The sequence below is a fragment of the Setaria viridis genome, chromosome 5 (genome assembly GCF_005286985.2).
Source record: "Setaria viridis chromosome 5, Setaria_viridis_v4.0, whole genome shotgun sequence".
Classification (NCBI taxonomy): Eukaryota; Viridiplantae; Streptophyta; class Magnoliopsida; order Poales; family Poaceae; genus Setaria; species Setaria viridis.
In genome coordinates this window covers 43,296,126-43,320,117 of record NC_048267.2, presented here as the reverse complement: position 1 = coordinate 43,320,117, position 23,992 = coordinate 43,296,126, and the positions used below count along the sequence as shown (strand labels likewise).

Below are 23,992 nucleotides of genomic sequence, written 5' to 3'. Positions count from 1 at the left end.
TTTCTCCTGATGCAGCTTACTTTCTCCTGATGCAGCTTGAATTTTAGTCAGCGCATTCAGCATTCATCCAATTTGGTTCACATTAAAAGGTGTAAACATATTCGCTTGTGTTGTTGCATATAATTTTTTTTAATTGTCGGATATGTAAATATATAATGTTTGCCCATGTTTCAAAAGCTAAATGCCCATGTCAAAAGCTTCCTAAATTTAGTCCCTACCACATCAAATATTTAGATACTTAATCCCTACCACATCAAACATTTAGATACTAATTAGAACTATATTTAATATAGGTTAATTACAAAACCAATTGCATAAATGAAGGCTAATTCGTGAGACGAATCTATTAAACCTAATTAGTTCATGTTTTGACCACGTGATGCTACCGCAAATATGTGCTAATCATGAATTAATTAGACTTTGTCTCGTGAATTAGCGTTCATTCCTGCAATTGGTTTTATAATTAACCTATATTTATATAGTTCATGACTCGTGTGAATCCATCAGTGCCCAAGTACCACCCCACTGACACGATGGTATCCTGCTATCCCTCCCTCAACTTCTCAACAGGTGCAGCATGATTCCACCTTATAAGTTGGTTAGAGACCCTATCATGTTCTTTTATTCTATTTGTAACTACCACCACTATTTTATTTGTAACTACCACTACTAATGGGTCTTAGGATTTATTTTATCAATTAAATAATGAGCTAACAACCCAATTATTCTAACAATCCCCACCAAATTTCAAGGCTCATTCGGGAATTTGTTCCACTATTGTTGGATATACCTGTGTTTTGATGGAGATCTGAATAAGGTTGAACATCCACCTAGACATAAGCTACATTTGTCCACAACTAAACAATGGACTCTCATGTGGGTCTCATTCCCATCTCCCTCGATGCCTCATCTATCACATTTAGTGAAAGACTTTTCGTGAATTGATCTGCCAGATTTTTAGCTATTTGGACATCGCCCAGTGCTATCACTTCGGAGTTTCTCATCTTTCTAACATACTTCGGCCGCCTCTTCATATGTCTTGATGACTTCATATTATCTTTAGTACTTTCACCTTGGCAATCATTGTTTGATTGTCATAGTTCATTAGCCGATATCGGTTTCTCAACCACCGGCAAATCCAACAAGAGATCACGAAGCCATTCAGCCTCAACTATGGCGGTATCCAGTGTTGTGAGTTCCGCTTCCATTGTTGACCTTGTTAAGATGGTTTCCTTGCAAGACTTTCAAGAAACAGCGCCACCTCCAAGTGTGAACACATATCAACTCGTAAATTTTATCTCATCAGTATCTGATATCCAGTTTGAGTCACTATAACCTTCCAGTACCCTAGGATACCCAGCATAGTGAATTCCACAACTCGTTGTGCCTATTAGATAGCGCAGTACTCTCTCAAGAGCATGCTAGTGATCATCTCCAGGATTTGACACAAATTTGCTGAGTTTACTCACAGCAAATGAGATATCAGACCTCGTAACGCTAGCTAGATACACCAGCGAGCCAATGATTTGAGAATATCTCAATTGACCCCTTGCGATTTTACAGTTTTTCCACAATACCACACTGGAATCGTAAGGCGTGGGAGCATGCTTGCAGTCACTATAACCAAAGCGACTCAAGATCTTCTCCACATAATAGGATTGCAGAAGTGTAACCCCACATTACCTTCTCTTAGTAGCTTAATATTCAAAATTACATCAGCCACTCCCATATCTTTCATCTCAAAGCTTCGAGACAAAAATCTCTTAACCTACTCAATCACATTGATATTAGTACCAAAGATCAATATGTCATCAACATACAAACACAAGATCACTCCTTCTCCCCCACCAAAGCGGTATTACATGCACTTGTCGGCTTTGTTCACAACAAACTCGGCTGACGTGAGAGTCTTGTCAAACTTCTCATGCCATTGCTTAGGAGCTTGTTTCAGTCCATATAAAGATTTTGACAATTTGCACACTTTTCGTTCATGACCTTCTACTGCATAACCATCACGTTGATCCATATAAATTTCCTCATCCAACTCTCCGTTAAGGAAAGCTATCTTAACATCCATCTGATGGATGAGAAGATCTTGTGAGGTAGCCAAGGATAGTAGTACTCGAATCGTGGTCAATCTGGTAACTGGTGAGTAAGTATCAAAGTAATCTTCGCCTTCTTTCTGGGTGTAACCCTTGGCCACAAGCCTCGCCTTGTACTTTTCAATAGTACCATCAAGCCTAAGCTTTTTCTTAAACACCCTCTTGCACCCTACAGGTTTGCACCCGTATGGACGATCAACGATCTCCCAAGTCCCATTAGACATTATGGAATCCATCTCACTTCTAATTGCTTTCTTCCAATAGTCAGTATTAGGAGATCCATAAGTCTCAGCAATGGTTCTTGAAGTGTCATCTGCAAGGTACATAATGAAATCATCATCAAAAGACTTTGTAGTTCTTCGTCTCTTACTCTTTCGAGTTCCTTCATTATCATCCTTCTCATGATTCTCCTCAACTGGTTATTCAAAGTGTACTACTGTATCATTACATTCACGGGAATTAACAGAAAAATATTCTCAAAGAATGTGACATCTCTGGACTCCATGATTGTACCAACATGCATGTCCGGTACTCCAGATTTAATTATCAAAAATCTATATCCGATACTATAAAAAAGCATAGCCTAGAAAGACACAATCAACTATTTTCGGCCCGAGCTTGCGCTTCTTAGCAATTGGTTTTGCCAAGCAACTCCAAGTATGCAAGTATGAGAGTGTTAGTCTTTTATTTTCCCATTCCTCGAATGGTGTTTTCTCTTTCTTTTTCGAAGGAACTCTGTTAAGAGTATGACAGGCAGTCAACATGGCTTGACCCCACCATTCCCACGAAAGTTCAACTGTTTCTAACATGGCGTTAACCATCTCAGTTAGAGTACGGTTCTTCCTTTCAGCCACTCCATTTGACTCAGGAGAATAAGGTGGTGTTCTTTCATGAATAATGCCATGTTCCTCACAGAACAAATTGAACTCATTTGAAAAATACTCTCCACCTCGATCCGGTCTAACACATTTTATCTTCCTCTCAAGTTGATTTTCAACTTCGGCCTTATAGATATTGAAAAAATTAAATGTCTCATCTTTTGATTTAAGCAAATACACATAGCAGTATCTAGTAGAATCATCTATCAAAGTCACGAAATATCTCTTTCCACCTTTAGTCAGCACACTGTTCATTTCGCTCAAGTCCGAATGAATTAAGGGGGTGTTTGGTTCCACGGACTAAAGTTTAGTCCCTATCACATTGAATGTTTAGATACTAATTAGGAGTATTAAATATAGACTAATTATAAAACTAATTGCACAGATGGAGGCTAATTCGTGAGATGAATCTATTAAGCCTAATTAGCCCATGATTTAACAATGTGATGCTACAGTAAATATGTGCTAATCATGCATTAATTAGGTTTAATAGATTCGTCTCGCGAATTAGCCTCCATCTGTGCAATTGGTTTTATAATTAGCTCATATTTAGTCCTCCTAATTAGTATCTAAACATTCGATGTGATAGGGACTAAACTTTAGTTCGTGGAACCAAACACCCCCTAATTCTAATGGTGACAAGTTCCTCGCCTCAGTAGCCTTGTGAGGCTTGCAGGGTTGCTTAGATTGCACACACACTTGACACTTAGAATTTTTGACCAAAGTGAATTTCGGAATTAAACTCAAATTAGCTAGCCGCAACACACAATCGAAATTAACATGACAAAGTCGTGAATACCAAACATTTGACTCATCATCATTATACACATAATTCACAACTTTATTACAAGAGTCTGATAATGATAAACGAAACAAATCATCACATTCATATCTTTTGCCAACAAAGGAGCCAAACTTAGAAACAACACACTTGTTTGATTCGAACAACAACTTAAAACCATACTTACAAAGAAGGGATCCGCTAACAAAATTTTTATTTATTGAGGAGACATGATGCACGTTCTTTAGCCGCACGGTCTTTCCCGAAGTAAACTTTAGATTGACCATACCAACACTGCGAACAGCAGCACCTGAGTCGTTCCCCATCAACACGGATCTAATCCCTGTGACCTGGTAAGAGGAAAACAAAGAAATATCGGCACATACATGTATATTAGCTCCGGTGTCAATCCACCAATTTGGTAAATGATAAACTGAAAGAACAAAAGCATGATTACCATACCCTGATGTTCCCTTCTCAGCATCGCTAATAACAACATTAGCAGACTTCTTCTGCCCGTGTTGCTGCTTGTCCTTGCGGTCCTTGCAGTCCTTAGCCCAATGGTCAAAAACACCGCACATAAGCACTTTCCCTTGTTGTTCTTCTTTTTGTTAAAGTTGGTAGTCTGAGTAGTCTTGTGTTGAAACTTAGCTTTCGCTTTGCCCTTATTTTTTGTGGGATTGGAAGTTCCTTTCTACACCATATGAGCGCTAGAACCTCCCTTTGCCACGCGCACGTGAATCCTTTGCTCTCGCCTTTCCTCAACATCAAGAGTGCCGATCGGACCGGCTACAGTGAACTCATGTCTCTTGTGTTTCATAGTAGTAGCAAAGTTCCTCCAAGAAGGAGGCAATTTAGCAATGATACCACCAGCCATAAATTTATCCGACAGCTCACACATGACATTCACAAGATCCTTTGCAAGAGCCTGTAACTCATGAGCATGTTCAACTACAGAACGGTCATCGACCATCTTGTAGTCGTAGAACTGCTCTATGATGTACAACTCGCTCCCTGCATCGGATACCCCGAAATTTGCCTGGGTGCATCCCACACTGCCTTGCCAGGTATTTGCTTGGGTGCATCCCACACTGCCTTGCCAGAGGGAAGCTGCATGTATGAATCGATCAAGTTCTCAGCAAGAACACTGATCACAGCCCCTTTGAACAAATTGTCAGCAGACATATATACAATAAATCCTCAACGGAGGTGTGCGGTCCCACAGGACGCTCATGGGTAATTAACCACACGTTCGTAGCCGTGAGCCATAACTCAAGTCTGCCAACCCATCTCTTATAATTCGTTCCATCAAATACATTCGGTTCAATTACGTAGCAAAGCCAACTACCGAAAAAGCCCTATCAAATTTTTGGATTGTTGAAATTAGAGGAAGTTTGCAGTTCAGTTTAATTTGAATTAAAACATAAATCATGACATTAAAGATAGCATACACAGGAACATGATCTATTATATTTGCAGTGAACATAAAGCATGCAACAGATACTTTGAAACGAAAGACTGGTTCATAAGAAAGTACTTTGAGACGGGGCCAGTTCCGGAGGAACCAGATGCGCCATTACCCAACATTGCTAGTTGAGCTTGTTTGGTGTAGTCGATCGAGAGTTGACGCAGTGCAAAAGTTCGCCGTGCAGTTGCGCCTTCAGGAAGTAGACGTACACAGCAAGCAGTCCCGCAAATGCGCTCCCCAAAAACTTGATCGCCCTCCTACTCCTCAGGTGCAGAGTCCCGAACAAGGATGCAACTTTGTGCACGTAGACAGCCGGAACGGAGATGACAAGAGCGCAACGCAAGAGTGGAAGATAGCAAGCTCTGGTGGAGTTGTTTGACGCACGCAAAAGAGGTAGCACCTCTCTTATAGAAACCAAAGACTCTTGGATGCTCAGGTTAATGTAGCAATCAAACGATCAATTTCTGGTGGTAACTGATAGCTATAGCTACCAGCTATTCAATCGTCTGTTAACAAAACCTGAACAAGCCCAGCCCACACATCCCGTCCGTCGTCTGTTAACAAAACCTGACCAAGCCCAGCCCACACATCCCGTCCGGTCACGGCGCGGGGCGGCGCGCGGCGTCCTGCTATCCCTCCCTCAGCTTCTCAACAGATGCAACATAGCTCCACCTTATAAATTGATTGGTTAGAGACCCTCTCAACTTCCAAGTGTAACTACCACCACTAATGAGCCTTGGGATTTATTTGATCAATTAAATAATGGGCCAACAACCTAATTATTCTAACAGTACAAATCCCGGGTCTGGTAATATGGTATACTACACAAGAACTTTCCTCCTAGATTTCCAAGTCAGCATAAACCTCAAAGCTTGGAGGCACCCATGGACACGGCCTGCTGTACAAGCTCGCGCCGCAAGATCTTCCCGGCAGGCGATTTCGGTATTGCAGAGACAAAGGCCACTCGGCGGACTTTCTTGTACGGTGCGACCTGCCATAAAAGGAAAAAAATCAGGCCGGAGTTAGCCTGAAGTGCTAAGGCATTATCAAGTTATTCCAGCAAAAGGTTGTTAGAATATCATGCATAAAGAAAGGATCAGTGGCGGCATGATCCCTTGCTGGAATGGCCGCTGGCAAGTTAGGTTGCTTTCCATAGATACATGCAAACAGTATGCTATAGTAGTACATGACGTTTCAGTGTTGCCTTTTGCATCAGGGCAAAGAATGTTATGCTTAACAGCAGACAAGCACAAAACCAGTGTGAACTAACAATACTAAAATAGCAAGAATTTCTACTCAACTTGGCAACTTGCACAATTTGTTTAGGAAAAAGGTTGAACGAAGTTGACTATGACAGGACACCTGTAGTTCAATATGAAACTATATGGAGCAGAACTAATCAAAAGGAGAAGCATACTTGTTTAGCCACGTAATCCATGACTTGTTGCTCGGTGAGGTTTGAGCCTGGTTTCCTCACTATGAAAGCCATTGGTAATTGCCCGACATCTTCATCTGGATATCTGCATAGTGCATACAGAAGGAACATCTCACATATTGTCCCATGATGAAGGAATCTTACAGCAGCATTAGTTCGAATCTATAGTCGTATAGAATTTCACAGGTTTACTGCCAGGTACTTACGGGATAACTGCAGCATCCATGATATCAGAATGAGAATTCAGGATATGCTCCAGTTCAGCTGGAGGCACCTGAAGCAAGATTTATATCAGTACCACGCAAACACAAACAAAAATTTGTCAGATAAAATCCTTCAATGGTAATTTTATCGCAGTTTTTGTACTAGCTGTGATAGTCTGCATCACCTGATATCCCTTGTATTTTATCAACTCCTTTAATCGATCAACAATGTAGAGGAAACCATCTTCATTGAAGTAGCATAGATCACCAGTTTTCAACCAGCCTTCTGAATCCATTGTTGCTGCAGTCGCCTCGTCATCACCCACATAACCTGGAAAAAATCATCATATGACTCATGTAGTAGCCCAAAAATGAACAATTTCCAATATTCAAAGGAAATATATAAAACAAAAAAAGTTCCCTGGGAACGTATTGCCTTAAAAAAAATAAAAACATGACAAAAAACTTATGATCTATGATCTGTGTCCTGCTACTAGCAAACCTTGAAATAATCTGATGAAGTCGGTTCATTGGCGTCCCAGACCAGCTCACATTCTAAACAGTTGCTACGCCAAGCATGAAAGCGAAAGAAGTGCTGTTTTTCAGACATAAAACACCATGTTGTCCACATGGCTCGCTGATAATATACAATTTCAACGGACACTGAATGCTTATCAGTGCCAGGATGGCATTAGTACTATTCATTAGAAATAAAGTAGCAGAACAGGCAGCCATGCATTGCCAGTGATGCAGATCTGTAGCTATAAAGGTACTGCACTGACCAACTGTATTTGGATTTGGATGGACAAATGTTTAAGCAAAATGACAAAGAAAGGCCCCCATGAAACACATGGCACGCAAACCATGCAGCTTGCAAATTAGGGGATGTTTGGATACGAGGTGCTACATCGGATGTTCGGATGCTAATTAGGAGAACTAAACATGAGCTAATTATAAAACTAATTGCAAAACCCTGTGCTAATTCGCGAGACGAATCTATTAAGCCTAATTAATCCATCATTAGCAAATGGTTACTGTAACACCACATTGTCAAATCATGGACTAATTAGCGCGAATTACACTCCATCTGTGCAATTAGTTTTGTAATTAGCCTATATTTGATACTCCTAATTAGCATCCAAATATTCAATATGACGGGTGTTAAACTTTTAACACCCTAGAGCCAAACTGGCCCTTAGAAGAGCTTGGTCTAATGACAGGAATGCATGGCTTCAGACACGGCAATCAACAGCCCATGACTCGGACAAAACAAAACTGTACAATCCAACCGTGTGATTATATTACCGATGAAAGTCCTAGGGAATGGATAATCATCGGAAGAACTTCGCGTGCAAAAGTTAATCCATCCGATCATAGACTAATTAGATTTAATAGATTCGTCGCGTGAATTAGATTCGAATTAGACTCCATCTGTGCAATTAGTTTTGTAATTAGACTATGTTTAATACTTCTAATTAGTATCAAACATCTAATATGATCCGATATGGTGACAGGTGCTAAAGTTTAGCGGGGTATCAAACACCCCCTAAGGTTTAGTCTACTTGCCTTTCATAATGACTGGTCCACGGACCCAAAGCTCCCCGCGCTGCCCCGGCCCGAGCGCCTCGCCGGTGGTGGGGTCGACGATCTTAGCCTCCATGTGCGATGACAGCTTTCCAACCGAACCGTAGGCCTTGGACTCCTCCGGACCAACCGTGGCAGCCACCGATCCAGACGATTCCGTCAGACCATAGCCCTGGAATCAGAAACATAGATTCAGAATGGAATCTGGCGTGCGCACAACGTCACAAGAGAGCCTTGGTGTTAACTGATTATCTGCAGGGTGCGTGGAACCTGAACAAGTTCTATGTCGGGGAAGATGGCGGCGAAGCGCTCAGCGACCTCGCGGCCGAGCGGCGCGCCGCCGATGCCGATGACGAGGAGGGAGGAGAGGTCGCGGCGGCGCGCCTCCTCGGACTTGATCATGGCCACCAGCACCGGGGGCGCCGCGGGCAGCAGCGTGACGCGGTACCGCTCGACGGCGCGCAGCGCGGCGCCGAAGTCGAAGCGCTCCATGAGGATGGCGGTCTCCCCCATGGCCACGGACCTGAGCAGCATCATGAACCCGAACACGTGGAAGAGAGGGAGGGGGAGCAGCGTCACCGTGGGTGGGGGCGGCTCCTCGCCGGCCTCGGCAGCCTCCTTCTCGACCTTCTCCCGGTTCGCCCTGTGCGTGCAGATCAGCGCGATGAGGTTGCGGTGCGAGACCGCGACGGCCTTCACCCGCCCCGTGGTGCCCGACGAGTACAGCACGGCCGCCGTGTCGGACTGCTTCACCGCCACCGGCGGCGGCGGCGACGCGCCTCCGGCGGACGACAGCCTCTTGTACTCGTCCGACCCGATGACGACGCACCGGAGGCCCCTCGGCAGCTTAGCGGCCACCTCGGGGGCCGCGAACGCGACGACCGGCCTGGCGAGCGCGACCATGTGCGCGAACTCCTCGGCGGTGGACGCCGGGTTCGCGGGCGAGACGGCGGCGCCGACGGACATGAGCGCGAGGTCCAGCACGGGGACGTCGAGGCGGGACGGAGCGATGACGAGCGCGACGTCCCCGGGGCGGACGCCGAGGGCGGACCAGAGCCCCCCCGCGAGGGAGCGGACGGCGGCGAGGAAGGAGGGGTAGGAGACGGCAATGCCGGTGGCGGCGTCGACGAGCGCGGGGCGGTCGGGTAGCGGCGAGCGGAGGGTGGAGAAGGCGTAGGCGGTGGCGGTGGCCGGGAGGGAGTCCGGCGGGAGCGTGGAGGACGGGCGCAGGCTGTGGAAGGTCCGCGTCGCGGCGCAGAAGCCGCTGCGCGGGTCGATCCCGCCGGGCGGGGGCTGCTCGGCCATCGCGGAGAGAGAAACGCTCCGGATCGGGTAGCCTGGGTTTGGGGGGAGGGGAATTTGCGCAGCGCTGGGCGCAAGCGCAAGCCGGGTAAAGAAGAGAGGGAGTTGTGTGGGCTGGACGGACGGGGAGAGGTAGGACTTAGGCAACGTGGCCGAGTACAGTCCTGGCCCGGATGTTTCATGTTTGGCGCACAACGCAGGTCGCAGTAGATGCGGTGGGCCCGGCCTGGCCGCCTAAATCTAGTAGTTGCCCGGGTTACGGGCGGGCTAGTCATCTTGATCCGCCCGTTAGCCCATCTGGGCTTTTGCCTATTTTTTAAATGTTTTTTCAATCAACAAAGAAAATAGTAAAAATATATCGGCCACTGCAGCTACAGACTTCAAATGCCATGCAGGAATTATAGAGCCTTCCAAGTTCTAATCCAGTACAGCCTTTCGTCTACCCAAGGGAGGATTGATTTCTAGAACACGTGGTTGAACGTGAGGATACGGCATCTGTAGCCGTACGTAGGCACGGTTGGTTGAAGCTGATGGCGCAGTAATGACTTGTTCTAAATCACCCGTCATAAACAAAAACACGTATGCGTTTACTAAAAGTCTAAGTAAATTAAGATAATTCTGAACGACCCTGACACATAAAGCAGTGAGATTGTTTCATGGAGCCCCGAGCACTCCGCTTTCTGGATGGGGTCAACTTTCACATCTCTATCGCTGTCGGTGTCTGTATGAAATGCGTTTGCGTTTTGTAATAGAATAAACGATGAAGAGAGGGGAAAAAAAACTGTGCATGCGTTTGGTTCGGCGGCTGTAGATAAGTCAAAATACTTGTAGATCGATCAGCATGCACTGATCGACCTGTATAATGATACTTTAGCTCTGACAACACCTACACTCGTGGTCTTGAAACACGCCGTCTGCAAGATTGCAGCCATGCCACCGTCCACGTGAATACGCTAAAAATACAGGTCCCTTTAGTACGGCTTAGCGTTGCTGTAGCTGGGAAGAAAGATGATGAAGCCGGTAAAGCCCAAATCCCCGGGCTGCGGCCCCATGCAAAAAAATAAATTAATTCAAAAGAGAATCAGAAAAACTAAAAACCTTGGCCCATGCAGGTCTCGAACCTGCGACCTTCGCGTTATTAGCACGACGCTCTAACCAACTGAGCTAATAGGCCGTTTATACCTTACAAACTATTTAAAATTACTACACTAGTACTCAATTAAATGTTGATCGAGACTTAAATCGCGTTATTAGCATCTCATAAGAGCAGTTTTGTACCAATTTAGTTCACCTACAACTATAATTCTTTAACCTGTAGTGATACGAAATCGTTTAGTCAGCACTCTAGGCAAACTTATGGCAGAGTTGCATCCAGCAGCCCCGGTCAGGAACTCATGAGTCAGGACGAATCTCTTCAAATCCTGATGTTCAATCAGTAATCAGAATGTTTCTCTCACCAGCTTCACTCTAGTAATCTGTAATCTAGTCCTTTTCGGTACCAAAATGGCCACTGAACTCCTAGATCGTTGGACTTATTCTTTGTAGAGGAGCTCTCGACTCGCTGGACCAAGGAGCTCCTTCATGTCATAGCAGTACAGCACTGATCCAATGAGGGCGGCAAATGGTATTATCCCACTGCTAGACTTTGAAGAATGAGCAAGTTCAAATTTCAGGACTTCTACAGCTGAGGTTGCATGGCAATAAGTAATGGTTGTGGGAGGAAAACTCTCTTGCCAGATTCGGAGATAAGGAAGCTGAATTGTCTATTGTTCCCTTCAACGAATATTTCGACCGCTGAAAGAAGCACATTCGGTAAATCCCCAAGCCGTGCGCTACTTTCCAATACAAAGCCAACTACTGTGTACCAGTATCTGGTGGTTTTGTTGTGAAATTGCAGATGGAGAAGACAGGTGTTTCTCATTGCAGAGATGAACAGTCGTCACAAATGTATGATATACCATCGTAACAGTTATGAATACAGTACCCAAAATCATTAGTCACCACTCTCTAGTAATCTATATCCGAATTACAAGCAGCAGAGGCAGTCAGGAAGTCAAGCACACATTGCTTCAGCTGTTGGAATTCTGTTTCAGAAACAGCTGCTTCAACCAAAAATCTGCATATGTATAGCTCAGAGGCTTCATCGTAGTCCTTCTTCCTCTTCAGTACCAAATGGCCACTGAGCTCCCAGATTGCGGGATTGATTCTCATTTCGAGGAACTCTTGGCTTGCCTTTCCGAGGAGCTGCTTCTCCGCGTAGCACTGGTCGATCGATTAGGAGGGAGATAAATGTCAATACAATGCTAAAGTATGAATTAAGAACATTGTTTCATAATTCAGAACTTTAACAACGGAGGTTGCATGGCAATACCTGTGGTAGGAGGAAAACTCTCCTGCCGGATTCAGAGATAAGGACATTGAAAGGTCTGTTGTTCTCTTGCAAGAAGATGCAGACTTTCGAAACCATACATGACAAATCCTCAAGGCTTGCCCCACCTTCGAACACAAAACCACTTACTGGATAACCCACCAGCTGGGCAATGCTCACACCATTGACTAGGGTTGTGAGCTTCTCTGTGGTTGCCTTTTCAACTGGATACTGTACTTTCAGGTAGTATGCCTAACGAACAAAATGTCAGTACAGGACTTGCTGAGAGGTACTGTGAAAAAGGGACAGTTGCCTTAGTGCAATTGACAACTATACGATTCTAAAGACTAACCTGGAAGTGAAGGTGGTTGATAGTTGCAAAGCCACCCAAACTGTTATAACCAACTCTGAAGAAGGGATTCCTTGCCTCCCTAGCAACATACATGGCCATTAAGAAGCTCTCGTGATCAATCCTTTGCGGCAAACAATCCTGGATTTGTGGGGTCAAAAGAACATGGCAGTAACCAATTGGACTCACCTGTGATGTGGAAATGACAAACGATCAATCATGTTTTAATTCTATCAGTAAGGTGTAAGTGAATTTTTGAGAGGGGAACACACTGACATTAATCAAAATGGCACTAGATGAAGATGAAATAGTATCAGGAGCATCATTAAAATACTGGGCAGAGTCTTTATCAGCTTCACAGAATCTGAAGATCACTTCCTCTGGCCTAACTTTTGTGAAATTGAACTTCCCACTATCAAATGGCTGGAGGACTTGGTTCATTCCGAACTCAGTAGGTCGTTTCTTTTGATCACGTCCTTCTATTAATGTTGCCACAAAGTTGTGTTGTCCAGGTAGTACCTATCATCACATGATTGTATAGAATTAGAATAGAAAAAAAATAAAATCAACAAAAGAAACTTGGGCAGTTAATCAGAGAGAATGGAAAAGAAAACCTTAGTTTCACACGAGCTGATGTCATGGTGAAACAATCCCCTTGCCTTGCGATCCTCCCACTGCAACTCAAATCATCATCAAAATGCAAAGTAATGTGCCTCGAGGTTGGGGTGTCAAAACTACAGACCTCTCTGAAAAGTTTGTTCAGAAATGGCGACAAACTTAGACTGTCATTCTCCATACCCAAGGAACAACCCAGGTCAAAACTCTTGACATCCATGGCTAGTTTTGTTTTAACTGAAATCAGCATCAAAACATACAGGCATCAGTCATTCCTCCAGTATATGTGGTTTATTTTAAAATGCTCATATAGTTCACTAATAGCACTATATCCAACATAAGGCTGCACTGTGAACAAACTTAAGCAAATGCCCGACTTTTCATATGCGACTTTTCATATGCATCAAACGTCCAAAGACAAATAGAGATGTAAAGATAGGTAGTAATGCAGTTCAAGACACTCCATTCGCAGGTTAACATTTGGTTCAGTACCCAGGGACACAAATAATTTCCCATTTTACACCACCAGTTCATCTACAAAATGCTCAATTGGTGATCCATGAGTATTCTAAGACCTCATCCATGAGCCACAAAGGTCACTAAGTTCCATAACCCAAAGCACAGAAAAATCACATAAGCTAAGAGAAATGAAGCCGGCGTACCAACGAAACGCCGCCGCGAGGTTTCGTATTGGCGAGAACGTGATGCCGCGGGAGCAGGAGCAACCAGTGATGGAGCGAGCGGGGCGATAAGAGTATCGACGGTCATGGGAAGAACCCAACTTTTTTTGTGGGGAACGCAGTAAGAAAATGGCGCCTGAGGATTGGATCTCACTCAAAGGAGGCCCTCCCTCAAACCAGCAGCTCGATTCGATGGTTTTGTTGCGAGATTGCGATCGGGGAAGACGGCGAATTCACGCGAATCTCACGTGGAGAAGCAGCGGGAAGAGGAGGGACACTGGGAGGAGGAGCACCAGGACGGCTACGAGGAGAGGGAGGTGTGAACGCACGCTCCGCATGCGTCAAGGGCGCCGCAGCTCGCCGGCAAACTCTTGAGGGACTGATTCGCAAAAAATTAGATCACGATTAATAGTCGCGATCCAAATTAGGGGGTTTTGAGCAAATAGTTGGATCTTGATTAATGATCGCGATCCAAAATAGGGGGTTTTATGAAAATATTTGGATCGCGATTAATAGTCGCGATCCAAATGAGGGGGCGATTTGCAAAAAATATTGGTCGGGTTTACTGTGCCGACAGCGCTCCCGACTCGAGGCCGCCGGCGGTCGGCGCTGCGAGAGCGGCGGATGCTTCTGCGGAGGCCGGAGGACGGCCACCGGAGGCAGGGGCCGGTACGCGGTACGGACTTCCCCCAAGGTCGCCAGCAGCGCCGCACAGCCGCGCGCCGCTGTGCCGCTTTCCCTGCACGATTTGCGGCCTGAGTCGCTGCCGCATCCGAGGAGGCAATAGAGGATGGAGATGAAGTGGTCAGCCCCCCAGAGAAGCAACGCCGCGGGAGCAGGAGCATCCAGCGACGGAGTGAGCGGGACGAGAAGAGCAGAAATGGATATGGAAAAGGACCCACCTCTCGTAGCAGAGGAAGCAGGCGGCAATGGCGCCCCGAAGGATTGAATCTCACTCAAGGCAAGCCCCTCCGAACAGCGGTTTTGTTTGGGTTTTGGCCGGAGGTTCCAGCCGGAGAAGACGACGAGCCTACGCGAGGGGAGGACGGAGGAGGATCTGAGGATGTACTGCAACTCTGCAAGCTGGAAGCAGGGGATACGACGGTGCGAAATGGGCCAAGCCTTATACGTATTCGTCCATTGATGGGCCTCTGTGCGAGCCCATCAGGCGAGTTCATGTGGGCCCGCTTCCAGTCAACATAAAGAAACCTCTGTGGACCACGTCCACGGGTGGGTCATCTTGAGACTCTGAACAGTTGGCTCCGCACTGAGATGGGTCCACGCGCGGTCCATCGCGGTGTGTCCCGCGACCGCCGGCCAGGGGGGAGCTCTTCCCGACACCCGGAGTGGGAGCCCGGTGAGGCGGAGACCGGACTCAAAAAGCGGGCGGAGCGGAGCCAAAACCCCAAGCCCCGCAAAAACCCTAAACCCTAGCCCCCTCCTCCTCCGCCCCCGCCCTTCTCCCCGCGGCTTCCAGCGGCTGGGGACGAAGCCGCCGCCATGGCGACCCTCCTCAGGCGCGTCTCGCTGCGGCGCGCCATCGCCGCCGCCTCCTACTCTTCTTCTCACCCTGAGGTTCTCTCCGCTGTATTTAATCGGTTTTGTGATTTTGGGCTGGGATGGGTTGGCGAATGGTGGGTTCCCGGTGGAATGATCGATGTGTTTAGTTTAGTGTTTCCAGCGTGCTGATTGGGAGTGGGAACCCTAGTTTGGTCGCGGCGTCGCTGAGTTCGATCGTTTGAATGTGAAATCGCGGCCTTTGGGGGCTGATTCCTCCATTGGAATCTCAATTGCCGACTGAGCAAACCCGTTATTTTCCTGTCTGACCTTTTATCTCACTAAATTGATGCACGTTGATCACTTGCTTAATGCTTACTTCTCCCTGCTTTATTGAGCGCCGCCTAAATATCTCGTTTCTGTGGGAAATAACGTTTCCCCATACTGCGTGGTAAGTTTGTTTTTCCAATCATCATACAAAGTCGTAAGCACACTCCATTGCTATTAATATATATGTGTCAGATTAGTAGAGAGGCACCACTGCCTTTCCAGAGGTTACAATCAGTCTCATGCCATGCTAACTGGATGACCAGTGCTAATCCGATTGACTGGCTCATTATTTGTCTATAGTATGAACTGCAACACTGGATGACTAGAATTAAAAAAAGTAATAACATTGGATGCAATGTGATACATGCACTAGAATTAGAAAAGGCTCTTCCTAGTGATTTACTATTTTTCTGTTTCTCTAATACTTGCGCAGAGCTATAAGCAAGGGATCTGTGGCTCCACGTTTCATTGCCGAGAGTTCTCATCTAAAGGTTGTAGTTTAACTCCCATATGCTTTTTTCACATGCTTTTATTATATATAGTGAGCATTGGCATCTGCAGTTCCCCTCGTGCTATCCACGTAGTGTCGCTGTCTTAATCTCCTATTGTTACCTGCACTGTAACTTGATTATACTACTAGATGACTTTTTCCTTTCTTTCTGTTATGCTCCTCTCCTACTACCTACTGGATCACTTACTGATTCTCTTGCCTATGTAGCGAAAAAGAAGTCAAAGTCAAGTGGAACTGACTCTGGTGAGGAGAATATGTCGAAGAAGGACTTGGCTTTACACCAGGCTATCGATCAAATAACATCAGCATTTGGGAAGGGGGCAATAATGTGGCTTGGCCGTTCACAAGGCCATAGAGATGTACCTGTAATATCTACTGGGTCTTTTGCTTTGGATATGGCTCTTGGAACTGGTGGGTTTCCAAAGGTATGCATTTGCATATAAATTATTTAAGCAGATCTTCTTTTCAGTTGATCATTGCATGATTTTATTTTCAAATTGGAAAAATTCAGTTAGTCTAGTTTCTGATGTTCTTCGTTGACTTATTTTATTTTGTAAAAGTTTCGCGCCAATATCTTTTGTAGGGGCGTGTCATAGAGGTTTATGGTCCAGAGGCTTCAGGCAAGACAACTCTTGCTCTACATGTCATTGCAGAAGCACAAAAGAATGGGGGTAAACTCAGAACTTTCTACCCCTCTATAGTATGATTTCCTTGACCTAGCAACTTGCTACTTAGGATAGAGAAAAAAGAGGAAAGTACCTTGATAACTAGGATAACCAAAACTATGAAGTTTAAGATTTTATTTATAGCATGCACATGATGTTGTTAATTTAATGCTCAGCTGCTTTTTTATAGCATTCACCACTAAGGGGTGCACTATCCTATGGAAACTGGGTCCTCCCTCCCTCCCTCTCCCTGACCTAGGAGGGGAGACCACACCAACCTTGACAATTTTTAAGGCAGTTCCTCCAATGCATGATGATTCGTAATTCTTTAAGTATTCTATTTTAACACAAGTCATGAACATAGGTTGCTTTTCAGTTTCATTCACAGATGCCAGTTTCCTTGAAAAAGGTTACTAGCCCACCTATTAAACAAAAGCTATTTGAAGAATGGGAGTTGCAATACCTGAAGTAAAAATGAAAGTATGTCTTACATTTAGAGTATGAAACATGAAAAGAAGTCGGCCGACAGCACCTTTCTCTAGTATGAACATACTTTGTCTACCAATCCTTATCATTTTTCCCTGACATGCACAATCATTTGAGTAGTTTAAAAAATGATTAAATTTTAGTTTTACGTGCACAGGAATTTCTATCTTTAGCTACAAGCTTGTGTTTTTCAACTTCTGTTAAAATATTCTTAATGATTTTATATTTTTGCCATTTTCTAGGTTACTGTGCCTTTGTAGATGCGGAGCACGCTTTGGATCCAGCTCTTGCGGAGTCAATTGGTGTTGACACCAACAATTTACTCCTTTCTCAGCCAGACTGTGCTGAGCAGGCACTCAGTCTTGTGGACACACTAATTCGAAGTGGATCTGTTGATGTTGTTGTAGTAGACAGTGTAAGACCTAGCTCCATCTAGCTGCTTCACCAATCTGATTCTCTCTTTTTGAGCGGAGTTACTCTCAATCTGTGCAGTGGTGCAGTTCCATTTTAGTTTGGAAAAACATTTTCCAATTAGCAGTTCAAGCATGCAGCTCAATTTTAATAGCCTGAAACAATATCTTTCTTTCAGATTTAGCTTACAGTTAATATTATTTATTCAATGATGCAGGTAGCAGCTCTTGTCCCAAAGACTGAGCTTGATGGGGAGATGGGTGACGCACATGTTGCTCTTCAGGCTAGATTGATGAGCCAAGCTCTTCGCAAGCTGAGCCACTCCCTTTCACTTTCCCAGACAATTCTGTTATTTATTAATCAGGTATTAGTCATACATAATTCCTCAGCTTTGGTTAAAGTAATTTATGTAGCATTGAATTATTGATTTCATTATTTGCCACATTGAAGTGAAGCATCACATAAACAAGTCTGAACATGTTCTTGTTACTACAATTGTACATTATTTACCTTCATATTCCAGAATTACATGCTTCTAAAGCTAAAAAAAGAATGTCATACTGTAGATCAGGAAACATTAGCTAACAGTTCTGTCCATTTTTTGAAGGGGTACAGATTTTTCTTGTGCAGTCTTAGCATTTCTACATGCAGTTCATCTGTTTTTTATTGAAGTTCTAGCTATTCTTTTCCTTGCAATGAGCTTTGTATTTTTTGCTACTAACTTAGTTTTTTCATCGCCATTGTAGACCAGGGCCAAGGTAGCCACATTTGGATTTGGGGGACCGACTGAGGTAACTTCCGGTGGCAACGCCTTGAAGTTTTATGCTTCTGTTCGCTTGAACATCAAGCGTATTGGTTTGGTAAAGAAAGGAGAAGAGGTATTTAACTAAGCCGTATCTTTAATATTTCCATGTTTTCTATTATTAGTCAATACTTTAACATGTAAAGTTCTGTATGTTCACAGCATGACTTTGTCGAAACAGAGATGTCCATTTCTGCATGAGACCTATTTAACAGAACCACTACTAGACACATAGAATAGGCAACTTATAGGCACATACATGTGCTGTCACTCTACAAGCATAAATATTAGTGGTTTTGTTTCGTAGTGAATCAGAATAACTGACTTATATTAGATTTGCATGTAGTAAGATTTGGTGCTCCCTGAAACAGTATGCACGTAACTTTATGTTGCTTTTGAATGATAATTGTTTCTATTTGCAGACAATAGGTAGTCAAGTTGCTGTGAAGATTGTGAAAAACAAGCATGCCCCACCATTCAAGACTGCACAGTTTGAGATTGAATTTGGAAAGGGGATATGCCGCAGTTCTGAGCTTGTTGAACTCGGATTGAAGCGCAAACTTATCAAGAAGATTAGTGGAGCATATTATAGTTTCAATGATATTACTTTCCATGGTAAAGATAACCTTAAATCTTACCTTACTGAAAATGAGAGTGTTGCAAAAGATCTAGAGATGCAACTTAAGAAATTGATGGAAACTGAAGCACCAAAAGAGCAGGAGGCTGAAGGCGGTTCCCCAAGTGATTTGCCTGAAGAGATTGTCACACCAGAAACGTCGTCAGAAGAGGATCTAGCAGCTGTAGTCGAAGCTTAACCAGTGATCTGGTGTACTGGCAAGTGGGAACAAAACTTATGAAGCGATTGTTCCACTAAAACAATATTTTGGGCCATGAAGTCACCGGCATGCAGTGCTGTGATCTCATTATAATAGCCTTCAGTTATAACTATGCTTATATAGTGTAGTGTATCCTGAAGAGAATCCACTTTTTGTGAAATCATACTGAGAGCTCGTAGGTGCTGAGGGAGGGTCAGGTATTGTGGCTATTTAAACATTGTTAAGGGTCGGTAAGATGCAGTGATGTAGTCGTGTATATATGCTGCATATCTTGAAGACTCCTCTGGTTGAAGTTAAATTGAGAAGCATTCTTAATTGAATGCTACTAGAATTTCATTGGCCTTCCTCTGCTTGTGCTTGCCTGGTGTTTTTGTTATAGAAACTAGTTTTTGGCTGATGCCTCTGGGAATACAGAGCCTGCGGTGTATGTTCAGGCCTCTTGCTGGAAGACCCGATGAGACCTGGGCTGATCACTTCTCGTTGATCTGATCCACTGACGGGCCTGTTACGGAAGTGTCCAATTGTTGGCCCCTTTTCTGTGAGGGTCTCTTTGCAGGCATATTTTCGTGTAGGAATGGTAGTCATGGTCTGCTCATCCAAGAAAATGGAAGTGGCATCCTTTTCCTTTTCTCGAGATAAGAAAGTGTCATGGCATCTTTTCAGGTGCCGGTAGATGCCCCCTGCAATACTTTTTGTTCGTTGTGGCGTAAAAAGGTTTAGGTGATTAGGTTGTACTACCTCATTGCCTTTTACCATTTCGTCCAATCCCAAGGTCAAAAGAGGAGCTACTGCCTCAGGCGATGGTTATAAACCTTTCGGCGAGTAGTTGTCTGCTGGAGGTACTCTTCGGCAAGTCAACAGCAATAATTTACTCCCTCGTTTTTGTTTTTTAAGGTGCACGTATATTAAGATTCAAACTTTACAATCTTTGAATCAATAATTTAATCAATATTTTTTATTTTTATAATATAAACTTGTAATGGTTAGATTCTTCATCAAATGTACTCTCCAATGATCATAAGTTTATAATCATAAACAATATAATATAAAATAAATGAACGGTCAAAGTGTAATTTAGGAGACCGTGTCAAGTCATGTCACGCCTTATAAAGATAAATGGAGGGTGGGGGAGTGTCCTTTGTTAAGGTGACAGTGACAATGCTTTCAGTTGAGCGCCATGTGCATTATGTAATCGCGCAACTAGGCTCTTAACTACCACTTGGTGCTGCTACTTCTTTCGGAAGACCTAAATAAATATCTCCTCGCCTGGAAGTCATCTCAGGCAGGGCAGTTAGGCTTGGCTTATTGGATGGATTCATTCAAGAGGCGAAAAATTCTTATCCATAGAAGAGAAGAAAGAGGGAAACGAAACTAGAACAGGGCACTCCCAACAAGCACTTGTATCAGTGTATGAGAAAGATCGAGCAGAGCACGATGTCCAGAGCAACGACGATCTATAGAGAAAAAACAGCCAACAACCAGGTGGTGACTCGCTTTACTGCGATCCGAAGCAGGAGGCCCTGTCGTCCGCCGGTGCCCAATCCAGCCTCGACGCGTGACGGCAAGGACACACCCAGCAAGCGTGCGGCAACGCGCACGGACACGGCAAGTACGAGTTGCCCGTATGGCGTCGGGCGTCGGCGTCGCCCCTGCCATCCCGGGCGGCTGTGGCTGGCCCTTGTGCTCCGTAGCCGCCCCCGCCCACCCTCCGCCGGGAGCGGCAGCAGCAATCCAACGCGGTGGCTGGGCGCTGTCCGTTGCGGCACATGCGCTGCACCTGGAGGCTGGAGCCTGTCCGTGTCCGTCGCCTCCCCTCCCGTTAAGAAGCTGTGCTTGTGCGTGCCCCCGATCTATCCATCGATCGATCCCGCGACGATGATGCCCAAGGACGCGAGAGGCCAGAGAGGGTGGTTCCGGGGGGGACACCGTCATGTGCGGCTCACATGCTCGCGGCGCTTGCCTGTGCCTTGTGGTGGTGATCTTGAGGCCTGCTGCGTCTCTTGACCAGAGGGAACGAACTCTACCATACGATGATGACGCCATCTCGATGAGCTATCCTTATATCCTACCACCTCGTTAGGGGTGCGTTTTTAGCCGCTTCCTCGTTCTTGTTTCCTTTCTTGTTTGCTATCCTCCACACGCGTGTGCATGCGTTGAGGAGGTGCCAAGAGGGGCTTGAAATTTTCTAGGGGTTTCCATGATTGTAGATGCCGAAGTTTGCAAGTATTTGCAAGCACATTCGGGGCCTATATAGGTGTGGGCTTGCTGTTTCTGCTGATGGCGCCAAAGGAGTGGAGCGAGGGTTTGGTAGGCCTATTATCTAGGGCGGGGCATACGCACACGCACATGCGCATTGATCGCTCGGCGCTTTCTGTTGATGTATATGCTGGGTATCGTGGCGCACCAGCGTGGCCATCATTAGCGCATTGATCATGACCGTTTTGTGTTAGTGGCGATTTGGTGTGTGCCATTATTGAGTTAGTTAAGCGGCGGTACGTGCTGAACATTTTCAGTTGAGAAGTTAAACTGCTTGTGCTTCCGATCGGAGTATGCCATCCGGCATTTGATGTTATCATTCAGGCACATCTCCATTTGTTTAGCATCATTGAATTGAGCCTGAGAGGGGTGAAGAATTACTGGCGGCAAAAGAAAACTACAAGGAGAAACATCTCGCTGCAGTGCCAGACAAAAAAAAAAGGAAAATAGAGGCAGGACTTAGTATATGTAGTTTTTTCCGGCCTCCTTGTGATGTGCCGATAATTCAGCTGTTTATGCTGACTAATACTGGGAAGAAAGACATCACGTCGTATGGTCCCTCCGTAGAGGCCTTTTCACAGCCCCACTGTTGGCAGGAATCTTGACCTCGATAGTCATCCATGGGTCCATATGCCTACAATTCGCCTATTAAATTAAGAGAAACGAGTATTTGTGTATTCAGAGAAAAAAAGAATAATCATTTCGATCAAAACAGATAATCTTGCCGATACACGCACGGACTAGGAATTCATGATTGGCCACTTCCCTATTGCACGTCGCCTTTGGGCATTAAGACCAGCCGGGAATCCGGCCGTTTGACTAGCAAGCTAGCTATAGCTGCATGCTTGTAGTAACGCTCGGCGTAGCTAGCTGCCGCTTGATCCATTTGATTTTGATTGGACTTGAAGGACCAGGGTGAATCGGGTGTTTTAAAAATTAAGCTCCAAACCTATATAAAAATCTATATCAATTTCTATCTAAATATTCACATAGCTATTTCTACTGCAAAAGAGTTTTGCACCCTAAGTTTCAATCCTATAAATTATACATGGCAATTCTAGAAAAGGTAAACGCGGAATTGTAAGTGCAATAAAAAAATACGGAAGGTAAATGAGGTAGAGAAGGTAAACTCCCGGCGTGGCGACACGGTGATTTTTACCGAAGTATCGAAAGCAAAGCTTTCCACTAGTTCTCATTGTTGGAGCCCCTCTCAAAGATAATGCCCGCGCAAGAGCATAAACTCCTCGGTCAAGTAACTCTGTGGGATAGCCGACGGGTCTTCCCCACACGCAAGTGGGTCTCCGCCTAGCCTCTTCCGAATGCTCCTTGCCGCTCTTCACTTGGTAGAGCTTTGGCAAAACACTGAGGGCCTCTCCTCCCTCTCACAAGCACCGGCGGCCACTCCACAAACGCGAATGGAGGGTCTCGCAAGACTTACAAGCCCCAGATTTACACTCTTGGTGTGAGCAAGCACCGATACGGTGTGCAAACCTCGCCTAACTCTACGCTAATCCCTAAAGCAATGCGTTAAAAGGTCTAAACTAGCATTAAACAAGACCTAAGCCTTATGCTAATTGCTTTATTCTTCTCTTTAGCACTTTGGTGAATAGAGCACTTGTGTGTATGTGAGAACCAATCCTATAGCTTCTCCAAGCTCTAACACCCTTGAAATGGCTAGGCAAAGGGGTATTTATAGCACCAAGCCAAGAAACTAGCCATTGCATAGCCGTTGCAACTTTCTGCGCATCACCGACTCATTCGCTGCCATGGTCACTGTATGAATTGATGAGGCTCAATTATACTCCAAAACTTCCAGAGCCGATCTGAGCCAAGCCGACGATCACTGACTGATTCGGTGATGGTTACTGTTACCAGAGTATGAATCGGTGCTAGTAGTGCACGCGCCTACCTTGCCCCTGGCTGTGGTCACCGACTGATTCGGTGACGGTTACTGTTACCAGAGTATGAATCGGTGGTAACGGTGCACACGCCTACCTTTGTCGTGTGGTCACCGATTGAATTGGTGATGATTATTATTACTAGAGTATGAGTCAGTGGAATGTGTCGGTGCATATTTTCAGTAGGATTCGCTTCAAATCTTTGCGTGTCTTTATCCCGTCTTCATGACCATCATTTATAAGTCTTAGAATAAGACTACCTCTGAATTTTTTACTATCATTTGAATGCCATAGAATTCTTCTAAGTCTTTCTTTTTCTTCTCATTTTGATGATCTTGTAACCTTAAAACACCTACAAAGGTACATCTTGCAAACACATTAATCCTGTTATCATTAATCACCAAAATCATTATGACCTAAAGCTATTTTCCTTACGGGACTAATCACTAGTAATGATGAGCTTGCAAGTGCCGACTACACATTTGCAAATGGATGATGGGACGAGTGGTCTCTCGCGCGCTCCCATCCACACCCT

At 44.9% G+C, this 23,992-nt stretch overlaps 3 protein-coding genes and 1 non-coding gene across 5 annotated transcripts; 1 reads left to right on the top strand and 3 right to left on the bottom strand.

The window, feature by feature from the left end:
* Nucleotides 1–5,666: 5,666 nt before the first annotated feature.
* Nucleotides 5,667–9,868, bottom strand: LOC117858119 (4-coumarate--CoA ligase-like 5). The gene is made up of 6 exons (XM_034741123.2): nt 8,722–9,868; nt 8,434–8,623; nt 7,053–7,198; nt 6,871–6,938; nt 6,647–6,749; nt 5,667–6,220 (listed from the first exon to the last, which is right to left on the bottom strand). Exons 1-6 carry the CDS (start codon nt 9,754–9,756, stop codon nt 6,095–6,097), a joined length of 1,668 nt encoding a protein of 555 aa, XP_034597014.1. The 5' UTR covers nt 9,757–9,868; the 3' UTR covers nt 5,667–6,094.
* A 985-nt stretch (nt 9,869–10,853) lies between these two features.
* Nucleotides 10,854–10,927, bottom strand: TRNAI-AAU (transfer RNA isoleucine (anticodon AAU)). Its single transcript has one exon. It is a non-coding gene; the product is annotated as a tRNA-Ile (tRNA).
* A 724-nt stretch (nt 10,928–11,651) lies between these two features.
* Nucleotides 11,652–14,881, bottom strand: LOC117857608 (GDP-L-galactose phosphorylase 1). Of its 2 annotated transcripts, XM_034740362.2 has the most exons (8): nt 14,668–14,858; nt 13,748–14,528; nt 13,213–13,322; nt 13,085–13,144; nt 12,747–12,989; nt 12,474–12,659; nt 12,125–12,373; nt 11,652–12,015 (listed from the first exon to the last, which is right to left on the bottom strand). In XM_034740362.2, exons 2-8 carry the CDS (start codon nt 13,851–13,853, stop codon nt 11,761–11,763), a joined length of 1,209 nt encoding a protein of 402 aa, XP_034596253.1. In that variant the 5' UTR covers nt 13,854–14,528; nt 14,668–14,858; the 3' UTR covers nt 11,652–11,760. The 2 variants fall into 2 exon arrangements, with proteins under 2 accessions (XP_034596253.1, XP_034596254.1); XM_034740363.1 differs by lacking the exon at nt 13,748–14,528 and having other exon boundaries at nt 14,668–14,881.
* Nucleotides 14,882–15,069: 188 nt separating this feature from the next.
* Nucleotides 15,070–19,639, top strand: LOC117857607 (DNA repair protein recA homolog 3, mitochondrial). The gene is made up of 8 exons (XM_034740361.2): nt 15,070–15,340; nt 16,026–16,083; nt 16,311–16,528; nt 16,687–16,774; nt 17,497–17,669; nt 17,883–18,029; nt 18,412–18,543; nt 18,890–19,639. Exons 1-8 carry the CDS (start codon nt 15,266–15,268, stop codon nt 19,280–19,282), a joined length of 1,284 nt encoding a protein of 427 aa, XP_034596252.1. The 5' UTR covers nt 15,070–15,265; the 3' UTR covers nt 19,283–19,639.
* Nucleotides 19,640–23,992: the final 4,353 nt, after the last annotated feature.